Source organism: Spinacia oleracea, chromosome 5, assembly GCF_020520425.1.
Source record: "Spinacia oleracea cultivar Varoflay chromosome 5, BTI_SOV_V1, whole genome shotgun sequence".
NCBI classification, from domain to species: Eukaryota; Viridiplantae; Streptophyta; class Magnoliopsida; order Caryophyllales; family Amaranthaceae; genus Spinacia; species Spinacia oleracea.
The window spans coordinates 506557-525367 of NC_079491.1; the positions used below are offsets into that span (position 1 = coordinate 506557).

Consider the following 18811-nt stretch of genomic DNA (forward strand, 5'->3'; position numbering starts at 1 on the left):
GATAAATCAATTGATGGTTCACGAGTGGTATTAAACACTACAAATTCCAACCAACAAAGATATCAAATACATCAATAACTTTTGGTATGTGCTACCATGATTACCATCAATCAGTGGCATATGTGCATTATATGATATGTTTAAGGGTCCATGTGACTATAACTCAGTTACCAAACAGCAGTAAATGCTTTACTAAAAATAGTCTTTTCTGGTTATGGTAATATGATATAGGAAAAGCAAAGAGTTGATTAAGTGTGCGTTCTATTCATTTGATTTTCACTTATTTTTCCTGGTACATTATTTACCGCCAAAAAGCTGATCATAGAGACCAAAGCAAAAATTGCGAATCCTTAATAATAATGGAGTATTCGAACCCCTTGTACTGATGTACATATTTCTTGAGAATCTTGACATAACCAATCCTTAACAATTAATCACAGTTTTAACTAATCTGATCTAATGTAAGAATGTGGAAACAATTTGGAGAAGACCGAATCCTTGAGCTTCACGATTAATGCATAAATTCCATAACAAGCAATGTGACATACAGCTAAAACCAGATACCTGCAAGGTTCAACAATTAATGAATCAGACTTCATCATCTTCCAATCTCCAGCATATACATTATCAAAACAAAGCGTGTAGTACAAGTTCTAATGCAGTAATTTAGTTGATCTACATTGAGCTATAACTAAGCTAAAGGATTAAGTGGTAATATATATTTTTACCAGACAGGTGATAATGGTCTTGACAGCTTCAGAAAAGGATATGGCCACCTGTAATCAAGGTTTATAAGCAATATCAGCTGAAAGATGAACAATGTTGAATGAATGATTTAATAATAATAAGTAAAACTGGTGATCTGACCAAGTGACACCACAGAGGTGGATTAGCCATTGAAAGATGACATAAGCTGAGCTCCACAGCACGAAATATGAAATCCGGAACCAAGGAAACGGCTATACAACAACCCAATTTACAGTTACACCATATCAGGCTCGGATTGTTACCATAACAATGAGTTGAGGCTATGCAGAAGTGTGAAGATTAACTTACAAGGCGATTGATTAAAGTGTCGAGAAGCAAAAAGGCGACATTCACTGTATGGATGCATCCCATCAACTACACATTATGTAAGTATCATCAAAACATTAAACATTATAGAGTGTATATATATATATATACCAAGAAAAGTAGGCATGTTTGGTTGAGAAATGATGATCACCAGGGTTAAGCCGAGGCGTGCATTTGAAATGAAGGGGACAATAATGCACCAAAATATTATATCAGTCAAAATAACAGCACCTGCACTAATCTGCAAAGGGAGAATCCTCAGTTAAATTAAAGACAAGATCATTTGGAGTCGGCTAACATGAACCATCATAAGAAACTTCCCGTGAAAATTGAGGCAAAATTCAAGTAAAAGTTTATGTTAAAGGGAATGAACATGCAAAATTGAGAAAGTGAAGGTGAGAGTAATAAAGCACGAACAATTAATATGGAACAAGATGTACAGGCACATAGGTTGGGTTTGCTGTTATAAGAATGTAAAAGTACAACTAAAAAAAAAAAGTTAAAAACTAACCTGGTAAGAAATTTGCATAAGATTTCCCCAAAATCCGGGCTTGTATTTGTTTCTTAGAATCTTGATTGGATTATCTTCAAGATCACCCCTTTCTGTAGACTCTAGTAAAGAATTATGAGAATGATTCTTATTATGTTGTGTATGTAATAACCAGCAGCCATGAGCAGATATAACACTGCCAATCTGTAATAAATCAACAACAAATTCTGAATTATTTATCAAGAAATCTACTAATTAACACTTATACATGCATGATTCAAGTAATCAATGGGGTTCATACCGCGAAATACAGCATAGTTAATGAGTAAGTCCACCTGCAAAGTGCAAATCAAGCATCTGAAACATTGCATCTAAAAATAAACCGACGAAAGAAGAAAGAAGGTAAGTAATTATGAAATTACTCGGTGTAGTAGATAAAGATGGAAGTTCCCCAGTGACGAATATCCCAAGATAAGAAGAAAGCGAGGGTGAAAAAGGAGAACAAACGAAAAGCAAGAAGGTAAGCAGGGTGTACGGCAATCCAGCAGCTAGTCCAAAACACAGTAGTAGAATCATCACTTGGAAAGCCATGAATGTGATGATGATGAATGAATAAAAGGGTTTCATACAACCAATTCTTCTTCCTCTGTTCAATTGCAGCAGTAGCAGCAGCAGAATGAGGTTGAGATTGTGTCTGGTTCTTCTTCCACAAGACATAGACAGTAGCCACAAGAGATGCAGTGAGTACAATTGCTACTGATACCACGCTGTACCAATACACCACTGCCATTGATGATGATGTTTTATCTTTACGAATTACGATCGAGTTCTGAGTTTGATGTTTTATCTCCATGTATAATCTTTATTTTTATTTGGTTATTTAATTAATGAATTTGAATGACAGATACTACAAGTGTTAGCTACTCGTCTGTGTATTTTACCAACGTGTTTGCTTTGTTTTCTTGCCACCTACTCTCTTCATGCTACTATCATTACTGACAAGCAACATCCACACAGCTGACACTGCACACCTTCAGCTTTCAGCTTTCAGCTTTCAGCTTACCTTCTTTGTAGGTTGCACCCCTACGTCTATTGCTTAAAACTTAAAAGATTGCCCCAATTATGTGGTTGCTATATTATGTTTGGATGTCCCTTTTTATTTGCTTTATATATATATTTTTGGTACGTTTTCTTACTTGTTCTCTCTCTTTCCTCGTGTACAACAACCTAGCTTATCAACCCATGTTCAAATCTTTATCCAAGGTCTTAATAAAGTGAAATTTATATGGGGCAATTTTTAAGGGACAGACGGATCGGAGTAATGTTATTTTGTCTATGGTTTTAAGTTCGTTAAGCATGTTTGATTGGCGCACTTCTTTTGGACGGTCTACTTAAAACCGTCACACCATAAAAAGTTAGTCTAATTCGGCACTTCTTTTGGACGGTCTACTTAAAACCGTCACACCATAAAAAGTTAGTCTAATTCGGCACTTCTTTTGGACGGTCTACTTAAAACCGTCACACCATAAAAAGTTAGTCTAATTCGTCCCTTGTCAAATTTTCAAGTGTTATGAGAATACGAGGTAAGTAAAGAAGTCGCTCCATTGAACTTTCGCATGCAAGAAGCCAACAAGGTAACTGTCATCAATTGGTGGCTGCATTTCGACTGTTAATATCTTCATATGTTACATACTTCTCCATCTTCCCCTTCCTGTCTGTTTGTTGAATAGGTTCAAAAACTAGTTAAATAAAAGAACAATTGTTAAAGACATTGTTGGAAGCAAAGTGGTAAGGTAGTGTAGTGCGGAATTGATGCAAGCATGTGAATATGAAATACGTGAGTAGTGACCTATTCATTCACCAATATAATGCTCTATATTAGCTAACAACTAGCCAGGTGCAACGGATTACAATGCAACCCCATGTGCATACTGATTCAATTCGGGGAATATAATTCAGAATTATACAGACAATATTTCATACTAATTTTAGAATTATGTTATGATAATTATTCCAAATTTTCTGTTACCAATTACTGAGTTAATGAATACGTTGTACATGTTTTGTTTTCTGGTAGATTTGTTTAATTATTGAATTGATAAACTCACCTTAATTTAGAGAAATCTCAATCGACATATTACCCATTTAACGTACTGTTAACCTTGATTAGAATAAGAAATAAAAGTATTTTTTATGTTTGAAATGAAAGATCAACATAATTTAATATTCTAATACCAAGAACTCATCGATAACGACTCACAAGAGAAGAGAGAAAAGAGGAGAAGTGAATCTAATGGCGTGGATCAACATATAAATTATTAATAATAAGCACCCTACCCAGCTAATTAAGTAGCTATATATATAATAAGGACTCCTAAAATGTATGTCAACCTTCATTGACAAATTAAATCTACAACCCCAGCATTAACAGATCTAATCTCAAGTTCTTCTTCGATCAATCAAAATGTCCAAGCTAAGGTATGTCAACTTCATTTTCCTTACTATAATGTAATTACAGTACTAGCTATAATGTACTAACCTGATATTAATATGCATATCCCTTTCCAGATTAGCAGGCAAGGTTGCTTTGATCACCGGAGCAGCGAGTGGGATAGGCGAGGAAACAGCGAAACTATTCGCAGAAAACGGGGCGTTTGTTGTGGTTGCAGATATCCAAGATGAATTAGGCCAACAAGTGGTAGAATCCATAGGCTTAGACAAAGCTAGTTACCATCACTGTGATGTAAGAAACGAGAAGCAAGTTGAAGATACAGTTAACTACACCTTACAAAAACATGGCACACTCGACATCCTATTCAGTAACGCAGGTGTTATTGGACCAATATCCACAATCCTTGACATGGATTTGGCTGACTTAGACAACACCCTGACCATCAATGTCAGAGGGGTGGCAGCCACCATCAAGCACGTGGGTCGGGCTATGGTAAACCGAAAGATCCACGGGTCAATTATCTGCACAGCTAGTGTATCAGCCTGCCTTGGCGGTGTGGGCCCAAGCGCGTATACAGCCTCAAAGCATGCCGTGGTGGGGTTGGTACGGGCAGCAAGCAGTGAGCTCGGTGCACATGGGATACGAGTGAATTGTATATCTCCTTTTGGGGTAGCAACTCCATTGCCTTGTAATGCATATAATTTGGAGGCAAGTCAATTGGAAGAAAGCTGCACAACAATGGCTAACTTAAAGGGGATTGTGTTGAAGGCAAGACATATTGCTGAGACAGCTCTATTCTTTGCTTCTGATGAATCCGCCTATATCAGCGGCCATAACTTGGTGGTTGATGGCGGATTCACCGTAAGTAGTCACACTCCTATTACTAGTACTACTAATTGATGTATCTGCCATCTAATAGTTTCTATATTTTCTTCAGTAGTTTAATACACTGATCGTCCAATATTCCAATGCTTCTTTTCTTATTGTTTCATAAAGTAAAAGGTAATTGTTGTTATGTGCAATATTTTTTGAAATGTGGGGTTCCATCAATCCAAAATCAGGCATCGTTATTGATATAGTATAAAACTAATCTTTGGGCTTCAACTATCAGCTTAAGCTTTTGGTTGAATTGGTCATCTGAAATGGTATCGAAGTCAGCGTAACACATGTCACGGGTTCACTCATTCACTCCTTCTTTCAAAGTAGAATATTTAGCGCTTGGTATAAAGGGCTTTCATGTGAGATTGTCACGGGTTCACTCATTCACTCCTTTCAAAGTAGAATATTTAGCACTTGGTATACAGGGCTTTCATGTGAGATTGTGAAGGGTCATGATAGAGTATAAAACTAATCTTGGTACTTCAACCTTCAACCATTAGCTTAAGCTTGTGGTTGAGTTGGTCCTCTAACAGTTATACATTTAGGTAGCCGGTAATGTGCAAGGAAATTAAGATCATATTATCCATGGTAATGAAATCTCATCCCAAAACTTGTGTCTTTTTTCGTAAATTTACATTCTCGCCCAATAACACCCACGAATGATGATGGATGGTAATGAAAATTTAGGGTAAAAGTAATACAATTTGGGGGTGAACTAGCATTTTGGGAAATGACATTAGTTTTCCTTACGAATTAACATACAAATTTCGCCATATAAGTCCTGTATCATACGCCCACTCAATTGGATAATACGATTCATATAACAAACAGTCAAGAACGCATAAATGATACGGAGTGATTTAAACTAATAAAAACTGGAACTTTGATTAAACTAGAGTAAAATTGAGATAATTAGAAAAACAATACCACTATAAAGAGGAAAGTAAACAGAGTGAAAATTGAGAAGATGATACCTTAAGTCGTAAATCATTTGTCAGCCAGGTTAGATCTTGAAAGTTTATGAGTATTAAATCTTGTGTGAAAGTTAAATTAACTCTCCAACAAGAAATAACACACAGAAATATTAAGATCTGGAAGATAACTGAAAAGTCTTCTTCTTGCACAGTTGCAGACATCCATCGAATTAGATGTAGAAAATGTGGGAAAACAAGATAGAATTGAAGCAGAGAACAGGGAGAAAGAGAGAGGATTTGGAGAAGTCAAGGGAAGGAGCCAAGGAGGAGATAGAATTACCTTTTCATTTTGTTTTCCCTTTATTTTTTGGCATAGGTAATGTGTAGTTTTCTTTTACCATCAATTTACCCGGGTGAAAATTTATGTTATGAGTTGTTATCTTGTTGATGGACACTCTACCAATCTACCATATCAATAAATCAAACTAGCTCTTGATCCCGTTCAAAGAACGAATAATTAATGATTGTTTAACCGTCATTTAAACTTCTATTTGTTAGGGCTTGTGTTTTTAGTCGGAATATGTGATAATGTGACTTAATAGAGGTGAAATTTGAAATTTGAAATTTGAAAAATATATATGTAAAAGTTAAGTTAAACGGTGAATTAATATTGAATGTTAAGGAGGAATTTAAATGGTGAATTGATGTTGTAGGAAGAAGATGAGGTTGAAGAGGCGTTAGAGTTGTAAATTAACAAACAATAAAAAGAACAACTGGAAAAAAAAAATCATGGAGAAAAGAAGTATATAATCATCTATGGTTTTGTTTTTTAAATACTAGTTATAAATTTGAAAGTTAGGGTTCGTTCATTATTTGGACCATCTTAACTCTATTGCACCCCTAATCATTATTCTTCATTATTTATATGTATTTCTTAGATGTAATAAGTGATACGGAGTATATTCCATGTCTCAAATACCCTGTATAATCGAAATAGCTTAAAATCGTGACATACATTTCTATTTTTTATTTTTTTTTGGTGAGAATAGAACAAACAAACCCTTAGTTTAGAGAGAGAAAATGTCAATTTGTTTAATTGTTTCAACTTGTTTTTACTTAATTTGGGAAAAATAAGTTCAAATAAACTAAGAAAATTCAGTAAAAATATCTTTTTCCCGACAATTTATAAGTTAACAGAGCTTAAATAAACACTAATAATCTAATATGAATTACTTATAATAGTAAATGGTAAAAATAAAGGAATACGGGAAGAGGGTGGTAGCAAAATTAGCAAGTTAGCAAGAATAGCAACCACAAGACTACAAGAGATTGTCATCTTTCTTTCTGGGTTCAAAGATCCCTCCTTGAAAGAAAGAAGTGGGTCATTTTGACTCATTTCCCCAAATAAAACAATGTCTACAATTGCCATTAGCACACCTTCAAGCTCAATCCCAGGTCCCCGAATTTGTTTGAGTGGCGACGCCCAATTGATGATCTTCAGGGCCACATCATATTCAAATTCAAAATCATATTCAAAATTGAATTGTAAATTGAGCAGAAAATGTCTGAGATCAAAACCACCGAATCAACTCCTCTTCAAAATCCCAATCAACACTTCCTCAAAGTCCTCTTCAAAACGCCTTTTCCGGCCTGTCATGGAGTCACAAGATTGCACGTTAGTCACTCTCCCACTCTCCTTTATTAATTATTGCTTTTGATTTTTGATAAATTAAGCTATAGTTATGTAATTGTTGGTCTAGAAAGTAGAAACTGATTTGTGCGTTATTTATCTAGTATTTCTGATTGATTATGTAAGGAAGTAGTATGATTTAGCTATCTTATGCTCAAGATTTGGTTACCCAACCTGTTAATTGCTGTAATTGTGATAAGCAAGTTTGCCTTAATTTATGGTTAATTCTAGCTTGCTTGGTCTTTCTGTAATGCTATCACTTGCTGCTGCTGGTGCTCATCTACAAATGGATCATTTTCGTTTATCTATTAGATTTTCGATTAGACGTGTGCCGTCTGCTAAATGATTACTTACTTGTATAGGGTTCAATTTTGTTTATTGTGGAGTATAAAAGTTCCTCCTTTTGATCCATAACTATGGTAATCTTTGGACTTTTACACTATTCGTACACTCCCTTTATTGTGAGTATGATCAAATGCAGGGTCAAGATAGGACGGAGAAAGTAGTTAATAAGACATCCTAGTATAGATTCTTTGGTTGCTTCTCACATGTCCATCTCTAAAAAGAATGAGTATGATAAAATGCAGGGTCAAGATGGAAGTTGATGTGCCTGTTTCTGTAGCATACGATTGTTACTTAGATCGTGAAGCCATACCTAAGTGGATGCCTTTCATTTCAACAGTTAAGGTACATTCTTCTTCATTTCTTTTCTCTATTGATGTTTTATTAACCTACAGATTCTCTGGGGTTGGCATTCTTGTAATCAATTATTGAACTGAATTGAGGCTATTCTATTTTGTAATTTGTACAAACAAGATGATGTTTTTTCTTCTATGCATGGTAATAAGCTGTTGGCTTCTCCCTTGCTCTTTACTAGACTTCTGCATATGTTAAATTAGAATGTAGTATCAATATTTCATAGTAGTTTGTTCCTCTAGAGCAAGCGATAAAGGACCTGCTTGTATCCGAGCTAGATGAAAAGCATTATATGAGCTATGAAAAACACGCTTGTTCAAACTGTATTGAACTATTGCCTTTCCTGTTTGTGGTCTCCACGAAATGATGCCATGCTTTGAGTAATTTGCTTATGCTTTGGGAGTTTGGGGTTATGTAAAACTGTGGTTTTTACTATATTGTGATGTTAGTGACCTATACTAGTACACTGTAGTAACTTGCCGGATTTACAGTCCTTAAAAGCGCCAAGCTTGTTGGCGAACCTGCAAATCCAATTTATTACGGTTTAGGGGTGTTTTATTTTGATACAATGACACTGAACAATTTAGCAGATCAAAGATTTTAATGGTAGCCAATAACCATGTACCCCGTATATAGCTAATCCAATGATTCTGACATGAGGTCTTGAAGACTAGACCAACGAAATATTGCCATCTCAAGTTCTGATGAATAATTGAATTATCTGTGTATCGCAAATGACTCTGATCCTAGGACAGGGGCTCTGATGCTCTATGATGGAAAACTTATTTGAAAAATTATACATTATGCAAAATGGTCACAGTAACATTGTGGTAGCATTTATTATCTTATTAAAAAACTCTTCTGCTAGATTTCTATGGATGATTTTTCTTTGATCATCAATTTCGCGTTCCTCCTTAACACACTGTTTCCTTTCCCATTGCTTAATAATGTGTAAATTTTTTCATAAACCAGGTCTTGGAAGATAAGCCTGATCAATCAAGATGGACGCTAAAATATAAAGCATTTGGCCGTGATATTGAGTTCTCTTGGCTTGCTCGAAATCTACAGGTACCATCATTATTTGGTTTTTATATTTTTATCATTCTCTGATCACTTGAAAGTTTTCTCTTGGATATGGTTTAATTTTGTACTATTTCTGGCGTCACTGCAGCCTATCCCAAACCAGAAAATTCATTGGAGATCTCTAGAAGGTCTTCCAAACAGGTGAGAATTATATGCTGAAGCTGGTACTTTCCCTGCTTCGTCTATGTGTAGTTCTTTGGAATTCTTCATTTCACTTTTACCCATGTTTGCGATCCTCAAAAGCAAGCTCTATAATCTTGTTGTACATGAAATTCTGTGGGATTCTAAAGGACCAGAAGTTATATAGTCAATTGACTTAATATCACTGTTGCTTTGCTTCGCCTTTTTTTTTTCCTTCGGAAATAAATGGGCACTAAAGCTGTTCTATTCACATTGGCATACTTTCTGCCAATGGTGCTCTAGACTTCTAAATTTTATCCTATAGGCGTATGAATTGGTTGTTGATGAAAAAAAGTTCTTCCTTTGCAGTGGTGCTGTTCGATTTTACCCAAGAGGTACTTCATCATGTCTTGTAGAAGTAAGGAGCCTTTCTCCCTGATGTATCCAGTTTAATTTTGTAATTTCTTCTAAACTTGAATTACTTTTAAATATTTTTTATGATTCATGTGTCTCCAGTCCACTGCCTCCATAGAAAACCCCTAATTAAAATACGTCTTGAAATGCTTGGGTCCTGTGCTTCATAAATATATGTACATATTAGCTGAATAATACTTAGTGGCTCGTTATCTATTTTTAGTTCTATTACTACTCCGTTTGTGTTACAGTGAGGTTGAGTTTACAAAAAGTTGGTGTCCTCATGCTCATTGATTGCATATTTCTGAATTCCTTTGATAAAAGAAGGCATATTATTGCTGACTAATCTATCTGGCTCTCTCCTTTTCTAAATTTTCTTCTCAGCTGACAGTGTCATATGAAGTTCCTCAACTTCTAGCGCCTGTAGCATCGGTAAGCATCTTTCCTTTCAAATAGGTGTTTCATAATACTCCCTCCGTCCCGGAATACTTGACCTGTTTTCCTTATCGGGCCGTCCCTTAATACTTGACTTGTTTCTAAAAATGGAAATATTCTAACAATATTATATTATTTCTCATTCCACCCCTATTGACCCACCTAACCCCTACTCCATACAAAAAATAATTAAAAATTCAACCCATACTCTCCCCCAACCCCACCACTTAACCCACCTCCCACTAACTACCTTAAAATAATACCCCACTATCAACTACTACCTATTAAATTAAATAAGTCAATTCAAGTCCCTTAAACTCTGTGCCGGTCAAACCGGGTCGAGTATTCCGGGACGGAGGGAGTATTCTTTAAAAAGAAATCAGATAAAAAAATAAAATAAAAGCTATACTGCTGAGGTTCTGAATTCTCGTTACTGTGGGTTTATTTCTTTGAAGCTATAAATTTCTGCCTGTGTCTTTGTGTTTCTGCCTTCAAGATTGACATGCAACTCAGCTGATTGTGAATACTTGCAGGCACTTCAACCTTTTCTTCAAAGCCTGCTTCTGCGAGGTTTGGAAAGGTTTTCAAAATATGCGAAAAGCTGTCAACCAGAGTCAACCAACTAATCCCTGTGTGAGTCACTCAACATTGAATCCATTTGTATAAGCCATCCTTTTGATAAGAATACCTGCTTTCACAAATTGTGACTGATCATGCTTAATTCTAACAGGAAGATCATATTTTTAATTCTAACAGGAAGATCATTTTTCAGTCCACAATCACCTGGGTTGTTACTGGTTGTTGCAGCTTTATTGTAAAGTGGTTCTTCAGGAGCTGCAACCAACAAGAAGCGAAACCTTGGTGTGTAAATGGTTGTGAGTGGCGTCTTCTAATGGATGGGATTGTATGTAACCTATTTGTAATTAAGTTGGTAAATTGAACATTGGTCCCAATACCCCTGCATTTTTTGTTCTTATTTACTCTCTTGATCTTGGTAAATTCAATTGGCCGATGTGTTTTTAAGGCGGTAATTTCAGTAAGTACTTAGTACTCATACTATTAATTTCCTCTTTCTTGGATCTCTCTACAAGATAAATATTTGTGATGTTTGGAAGCAAAACCATAATACCAAAACAATGCCAATGAAGTTTTTTGTTTTTTGATTCAAAATGAAGCTTTATTCGTTGCTCTGCAACAATTATGTAATAGAATTCGTGTTAATAATATGTCAGTAGCGTTATGCAACTTAATTAAGTGCACTACTTTGAAGTTTCATCTCCTCAAAACCGAGGAAAATCCAACCTGAAAAGGCTGACATCTGATAAACAAATGAGAAAAACATAGAACATTAGATCTGAACACACAAATTTAAGGACTGATTACTGCAAGAATGCGGCAAATTTTATACACCATCCATCTTCAACCCCCTTCCAATTATATTCACATCAACCTTTCCCACCAACAATAACCCCAAACACAAAATAACAGTTAAATTAACTCTACCAATAGAGGAACCCTAACAAAACTGCAAGCCGCTTTTTCTAACAATTCAACTGAAGCAGCCTAAAACAGTAAACCATGTACATCTCCATCAATCAACCATTAGCAACTTCTAAAGAATCAGCGACTGTCATTGGTCTCCAGCATGCTCCTCAGAGTAGACAAGGCCTCAGCTGAGAGGCTACATCTGAATCTCCGAGGCCTGAGCCCTGATTGTTCTCTCAGATGATCAGAAAAGCAAACAACTACAACAGTGAGATTGTCAATGGTGTGTAGCCTCAAGGCTTCTCTGACAAGCTCCTTGGCACATAGTTCAGGGTCATCGTGCCGCCTTAATCCACGGCGCACAATGCTGACTGCTTGTTGGCTTGACAATACATCCCAGATTCCATCACATCCAATTATGAGGAACTCGTCATCTTCGGTCAAGATAATCTGTCTCAGTTCAGGTTCCGCAATGAGGGGTGAGGGTGAACCCTTTGGGAGCTTCATATCCCAGTCCCCTAGTGCCCTAGTCACTGATAGTACTCCATTAAGATACCCATCATCTATGTAAGCCCCTAATTCTTCAACTCTTTGCTTTTCTGATGGGTATGTTGGCCTGTGGTCTTGAGACATATCAATGGCTTCTCCTTTCCGGCAAAGAACAGCTCGACAATCACCAGCATTTGCAACCAGCAACAGCCTGAAAGAAAGCAAGCACAAAGATGATTTGTCAGATTTAGGGAAGATCATAAAGAGTACAGAAAAAGCCAGATGAATAAGACAATAAGCAACCCTCACTTCATTGAAAGTTCAAGCTGACCTAAACTTACTAGTAAAAAACAGAGGCAACAGCTTCATCAAGTAAAAAAACCAGACTTCATCTAGTAAAAACACAATGGTACTTGTATAAAGATGAGCAACACCCAAAGAAATCAGTAACAGAGGAGGTATGAGATGATTTGTCAGATTTAGGAAGATCACAAGACCATAGAAAAAGCTAAATAATCAATCCCCACTTCATTGAAAATTCAAGCTGACCTAAACTTACTAATAACTGGAAGTATACTTCAAAAACAGAGGCAACAGCTTCAGCAAGTAAAAAAACCAAGACTTCATCTAGTAAAATTAAAATGGTACTTGTATAAAGATGAGCAACACCCAAGAAATCAGTCACAGAAGAGGTATGAGATGATCGCACACATAAAATGCAACAAAAGAAACACACAAAAGCAAGAGTAACACTTAATTTACCTTCCCAATACCAAAGCTGTAAGAGCCGTTGTTCCAGAGGAAGTACTGATGCTGCAATCATCAGAGAGGGCTAGATCTGCAAGAAGAAAGGCTTTGCGAAGGCAATCCTCTACTCCTTCAAGAAATAAGTCATTCAATTCAGAGGATTCGGGGAAATTGACGTCTTCAAAAAAGAATCTATTCACATTGTTGCGAACATAGGCTGCTGCTTCAGGCCCCCCATGACCATCAAAAACTCCATAAAAAGCACTTGGCTTGGGACACGTAAACATTGAACCCAGGTGCAAAGATAAATCATCAATCCTAATATGTTCATCTTCCATGAATTTACGTTGCCCAATATCAGAAAAGCTTCCTGAGCGAATTTTAGGTACAAATTGCAGCAAGGTAGGGCAAAGAGAATTATCCGATACTGCATCTGGGGTCTTTTTATCCTAATAAAAAGCAAGAAGAATTTATTAATATCCATCAAAATAAATAATATAACACACAGACTACTCTTATGTTTGAACTGTGGTATTGGCAGAAAAAAGAGATAATAAAAATCATAGCGATGATTATCATCACAAAACTTCCAAATACTCCCCTCCAAAGTTTGGTCACATTGCACAAAAGTTAAGCTAGAACCCGGGTCACATATATTCATCAAATTATCTCTTAAACTACATACATTTAGCATTGGTAAACTTAAACTTAAACTTCAAACAAAATTTAAACATCAGATCAAGACTCATCAATTCTTATTTTCTTGTTAGCTTCGATTAGTGTTACCAATGAATCACCAACCAATATCAAGCTAGATCATATTTATCACGACATCTCAAATTTCGTTTACCATCTTCCTACACACTCCAAGAACAGACTGAACCCTTTCTTAACTTAAGATTCCTATTATTCAACATCCCATTGCGCCGAGGAAACTCACACTGAGAAAACACTCAAAGAAAAGAAAATCCCATGCACATCAGAACAGAATTTGAGCTTCATACCCAACAATTCCCAGGTCGTGGTAACGAAGACCTATGAGAATGACTTCTATCTAGCTAGGGTTTCCCTAATTCGACCCTGAATTCCCGTCTCTCAAGCCGACTAAGAATAAATAACATCAAATTGGGATATAAAGAGCAACTAGATCAATACATACATCAATTTCCAGTAACCCTAAAAGCTTCAAGAATTCAACCAAATAAAGAGTTGAATCAATAGCAGACAAATTAACCACCCGATTGAGATAAATAGACAATCAAATCATCAAGCATTGAAATTTCGCTAAAAACCCAAACCTAAGATCCAAAATTTAACAATTAAAACTTGAAAAAGAAAAACCACCAATACGGCAATACACAAGAGATTCAATCAATCATAACCCATCAAAACAATCAATTTAGGTTTACTTCCACATCAGAAAGTAAATTACAAATCTTACGATCTAAAAAGAACAAGAGAAATCATAGTTAATTAATGAATTAATCCCCAAAAGAAACTTACAAGTTGAGAACAAGAGAGAACGGCATCCAAATTAGGAACGATTTGCGGACAAACGAGTTCAGCTTCAGCACCCATGTTGTTGAATAACATCAAAGACAATAATTGAAATCCAGAACAAACCCTAAAAATTGAAAACCCTAAATCACGCTTATTTGATATGAATTAAATCAAAAAGAATCTACAACTGAATGTTTCAATTGATAATATAAATGGATAGTAGTTGGATAGTAGTGATTCGAATAGGAGTAGGAAATCTCAAGGAGTAATAAGTTTGGATTTGGCTTTGAAATTCGACTCTTTGATTAGAGTTTTAACTTGACAAAATCTGTAAAGTAACAAGAACAAAATAGAATCCGGGAGAAGCTTGTGGTTTATTTATATATGGAATCATTATTGCGGTGGGAAATACAATAGAGGCGGCCATAGACATCTGGGTGAACGCGGGTGTACACGTGTCAATATTTAGTGATTCCCTATTTTAGACTTCCGTAAACCACTTGATCACTATTGCACTGCGTCTTTTTTGACAACCCATAAGGGTAGTTTAGGGATATCATGTGTTTGAAGATGGCGTAGCTTCTACGTCAAGTTTGCTTAAAAGTCTATAGCTTATACGGGGTTTAAAATTGAGCGCGTTGACCTTACGTATAGTTTGCCTTTTTCTTTTTCTTTTTCTTTTTCTTTTAGAATAGGGAATTATAGAGGTCAGCTCTTCTCGTCTTTTTCAACTTTATTTTGAGTGGTGGTTATGGTGGTGGGGGATAGATTTTATCGTCGACTGTGTGGTCATATTGTTCCAATTCATATTTTGCATAGATTTCGATTCTTCACAATTATCACCGTATATCCGATTATATTTTACAAGATGCAAATTATGCAATGAAATAATTAGATAAGATACAATGATACAATTAGTACTATTTACGGCACAACTACGTACACTTGTAAGATTCGAATAAAGATACCATTAATATTAATTGTACAATTCTTATAGTATAATCAGTGGTATGATACAGCCATACAGTCGGTTGCACATATAAATTACTTTAAGTTTTAGTCACATTATTTATATGATCAATACTCTTTCTTTCCCTTTATTGGGATATTACTATATTAGTAATCTTCAATCCAATTAAGTTTCAAGTGTTCAAATTTTGAATGACTCGTGCTAAGAGAAAAATTCATGAAGTCAACCATCTATAATATTGTTCTTTTTGCCATTTTTGTTGAGATAGGGAATTATAATAGTACTTCATTTACATAGTTATCTTAATCAAAGTTGAGAATTTAAAATCACTTTAAAGTCGTAAATAATATGACGTGGATATGTACGTAATGAATTGTAAATTTGCATGATCATCAACACAACACTAGGTAATAAGTAGTAGATCGATATATAGTATTTTTTTTTAAATGAAAGGAAAGTTAAGTGTATAGTTGTTGAGGTTTGATTTTCATCACCTCTTTATGCTATGCATAGAGTATTACAGAGTATTTAGATTTGGATAGCCTAGATAATTAGATATGTCAAAGTTGAGATTTAGCTTAATTAATTTTCACGAATTGATGTCACCTAACTTCTTATCCAATGATTGAATAAGATCCAAAATTACATGTTTCGAGCATGAAAAAGACTAGAGTAACAACATTTAATTAGTCAGAGATATCAAATCTGTCAAACCATTTTCTACAAGAATTGCAGCTATTGTACGCAATTGTATGACAAAAGTTTGGTTTGATCTAGAAAGTTGAAGAACAAAGAAGCTAATTTAAGTAAGAGTTACTATAAAACGTCACGCAAAAGAATAAACACTAATCAGTAATCACCTTATTATGATCGACAATAATTTTGCTAATTACATAAAAAAAATGATGAGAAGGAAGGTGGGACCCAATATAAGATAGTGAATAGGGTGGCAAAAGATGATTGGTCGTGAGGCTAAAGTAAAGTAGGGAAGGGAATCTATATAAGTTATAGTATGAGTGAATGGAAGTAACATCATCTGATCCAATTAAGTTTGCAACCATGAGTGTGAGTGTGTGAGTGTTGATCTAAAACAAGATAGCATTAATGGATGGATGTGGCAACTTCTACTTGCAATTTGAGACACGTTCACCAACTCCATCACATACAAACATTGACAACCTAATTAATTATGTGTGCATTATTGACTAGTTTAAATATAAACTCACGTTGCATATAAGGAGAGTCTGACTATATATAAACTAAATTAATAGGTTATATCATAAAATTAATTGGTAAAAGCTAGAAGTATTGTTCCTTTAGTCTTATAGGTTGGCCATTTACTATTGCGTTTGGGGACAACTAATGATGCATCTAGACATCTAGTAAAGTATTCACTCCTTTCTTAAAAGTTCTTCCCATTTTCCTTGTGCACACTTGCCAATACACATTTTGTAATAAAATTTTGACATTGTTAAATTATTCGTTAAAACGAATAAAACAAAATCTCACGTGAATATGTTTTTTACTTTTTTCTAATATAATATATTGAAAAAGATCTAGAAGATTATCTTCCATTGTGATTTGTGAATAATGTCAAGATTTCTAACGAGAAGAACAAAAGAAGACTTGGGGAGTAATAACCACCGACATTTCTTTAAATACAAATTTCATAATATAACTAGGTTATAGTCTAAAGAATTTATATAATATTCTCTAGACAGTTGCAGAAAAAACTTAGAAAATAAGCTCAAACATATAACCGTGATCTAAAATAACAAATATTCATATATATTGAGTTATTCGAAAGAGAACTTAACCGATTCGATCAAGTCCTATTCTAACCTTACTGACAATTGTCTACCAACACCATCATCTAAGATTCGCAAATTTCCTGATTCACAACCTAATTCAGTGAAGTCTATCTGTATTATCTACTCAAAAAGTTTTTTTTTTCCTTTTTCTTTTTTTTGCCACGAGTGTAATTAAGATTACTGAATAATCTTTTGGTTTCTGTTAGTTAAATACGAGTACTACCCACTAAAATTATAAAAACTGTGGATTACTGAGTAGCCTAATTCAAACTCACATAAAAAGTGAATCTGACTACGAGAGATGAAGAATTCAACACACCAAATCAGCAATGTTACAAACTTAATTACTAGGGTTCTTATCGCATATAAAATCAATTGTTAATAGAAGTTGAATTCACATTCTCATTAGTCTAATAAGTTAATCTTTCCCTTATCTTTTTAATGTGAGACAATTAGTCTTAAGTTTTACTCCGTAATTCACACGTGATCTATTCACCCAGTACAACTAACAATTCTAAGAATAATCAATTGTCTGTTGGTTCAGTGGTGATTGGGGCTGAACTTGGTAGGGAGGACCCGTGTTCGATCCCCCGCAACAACAATTGGGAGGGGACTGGAACCTATCCACCAAAAACTCGCCCCGAATCCAAATTAGCCCTAATGGTGAACCGGGTGCTAACACCAAAAAAAAAAAACAATTCTAAGAATAATAATTCACCAAAACCGTCTTAATTATCAATTTCTCATGGTCACTAAACGCAACTATAAGGAAAATGCATCTTTTTTCATTAGTACGCGTAAAAAATTTAAAAGGGCAAACAAACATATATTGTTTCTTTTAATTTGTTCCTTAAATTTTGCCATGTTACTATGTAATCATACATAATATTGTGCACTTGTTTTACTTTTCTGTCCCTAAATAATGCCCTATTCCTCTACTAGGAATTTTCCTGATTTTTTTTTGTTTGATAATATATTTGACTAGAGTACTATGCTATGGAGTATTTCTTTAGGGAAATACTATAATAGGAAATTATTTTTTATTAAAATATTTTATGCCAAACTAAACGGAGCCTCAATATAATCCAAGTTTTGCGTTAGCTTTGGGTCAAACTATACATCCATGATCCAATGATCCTAAGGCTGAACAGCCCATACTTTGTAACTTGTGTCTTGTGAAATGAGTGTTGATCTGCATATTGTGGGCTACAAAAGCAAACACTAAATGGGCTGTTTTGGACCAACGTTCACAAATCGGTTTGGGTTTCGGAAACAAAGGCAAAAAGTTTTAGTTCAGCCCTACTAAAAACAATATGCACCCAAAAAGTTTAATTTAGATGTTAAAAAATAATTTGACCCATTTCTCATAAAGTTACAATTTTTCCATTATAAAAGTTAAATGACTGGGTACCTGGAAGCAGACTTAATACCCATGTTTTACCGTCTCGTTTCTAATTTTAAGGAACTGGTTATAATTTATAACCGCTTCAGATTTTTGAAAATTTGGCATGATACCTTACGGAGTATTGTTATAAACATACACATGTATACAAAGTAGCAAC

The 18811-nt window shown here is 35.0% G+C and overlaps 4 protein-coding genes across 8 annotated transcripts; 2 read left to right on the top strand and 2 right to left on the bottom strand.

Annotated features, from left to right (window-relative positions):
* Window positions 1–240: 240 nt before the first annotated feature.
* Window positions 241–4219, bottom strand: LOC110776350 (uncharacterized). Of its 2 annotated transcripts, XM_056829308.1 has the most exons (9): window positions 4104–4219; window positions 1987–3279; window positions 1866–1899; window positions 1586–1768; window positions 1226–1315; window positions 1057–1122; window positions 868–959; window positions 729–776; window positions 241–564 (listed from the first exon to the last, which is right to left on the bottom strand). In XM_056829308.1, exons 2-9 carry the CDS (start codon window positions 2415–2417, stop codon window positions 447–449), a joined length of 1062 nt encoding a protein of 353 aa, XP_056685286.1. In that variant the 5' UTR covers window positions 2418–3279; window positions 4104–4219; the 3' UTR covers window positions 241–446. The 2 variants fall into 2 exon arrangements, with proteins under 2 accessions (XP_056685286.1, XP_021836600.2); XM_021980908.2 differs by lacking the exon at window positions 4104–4219 and having other exon boundaries at window positions 1987–4039.
* LOC110776359 (short-chain dehydrogenase reductase 3b-like) lies at window positions 3922–4916 on the top strand. The gene is made up of 2 exons (XM_021980920.2): window positions 3922–4042; window positions 4133–4916. Exons 1-2 carry the CDS (start codon window positions 4029–4031, stop codon window positions 4914–4916), a joined length of 798 nt encoding a protein of 265 aa, XP_021836612.1. The 5' UTR covers window positions 3922–4028.
* Window positions 4917–7096: 2180 nt separating this feature from the next.
* On the top strand, window positions 7097–11310 carry LOC110776377 (uncharacterized). Of its 4 annotated transcripts, none has more exons than XM_056827999.1 (8): window positions 7097–7484; window positions 8087–8186; window positions 9168–9263; window positions 9367–9419; window positions 9768–9816; window positions 10197–10244; window positions 10761–10880; window positions 10978–11310. In XM_056827999.1, exons 1-8 carry the CDS (start codon window positions 7222–7224, stop codon window positions 11185–11187), a joined length of 939 nt encoding a protein of 312 aa, XP_056683977.1. In that variant the 5' UTR covers window positions 7097–7221; the 3' UTR covers window positions 11188–11310. The 4 variants fall into 4 exon arrangements, with proteins under 4 accessions (XP_056683977.1, XP_056683978.1, XP_021836633.2 ...); XM_056828000.1 differs by having other exon boundaries at window positions 7099–7484; window positions 11004–11310; XM_021980941.2 differs by having other exon boundaries at window positions 7101–7484; window positions 10781–10880; window positions 10978–11200.
* A 292-nt stretch (window positions 11311–11602) lies between these two features.
* Window positions 11603–14855, bottom strand: LOC110776368 (probable protein phosphatase 2C 2). Its single transcript, XM_021980928.2, has 3 exons — window positions 14472–14855; window positions 12984–13417; window positions 11603–12432 (listed from the first exon to the last, which is right to left on the bottom strand). Exons 1-3 carry the CDS (start codon window positions 14559–14561, stop codon window positions 11868–11870), a joined length of 1089 nt encoding a protein of 362 aa, XP_021836620.1. The 5' UTR covers window positions 14562–14855; the 3' UTR covers window positions 11603–11867.
* Between the last annotated feature and the right edge of the window lie 3956 nt (window positions 14856–18811).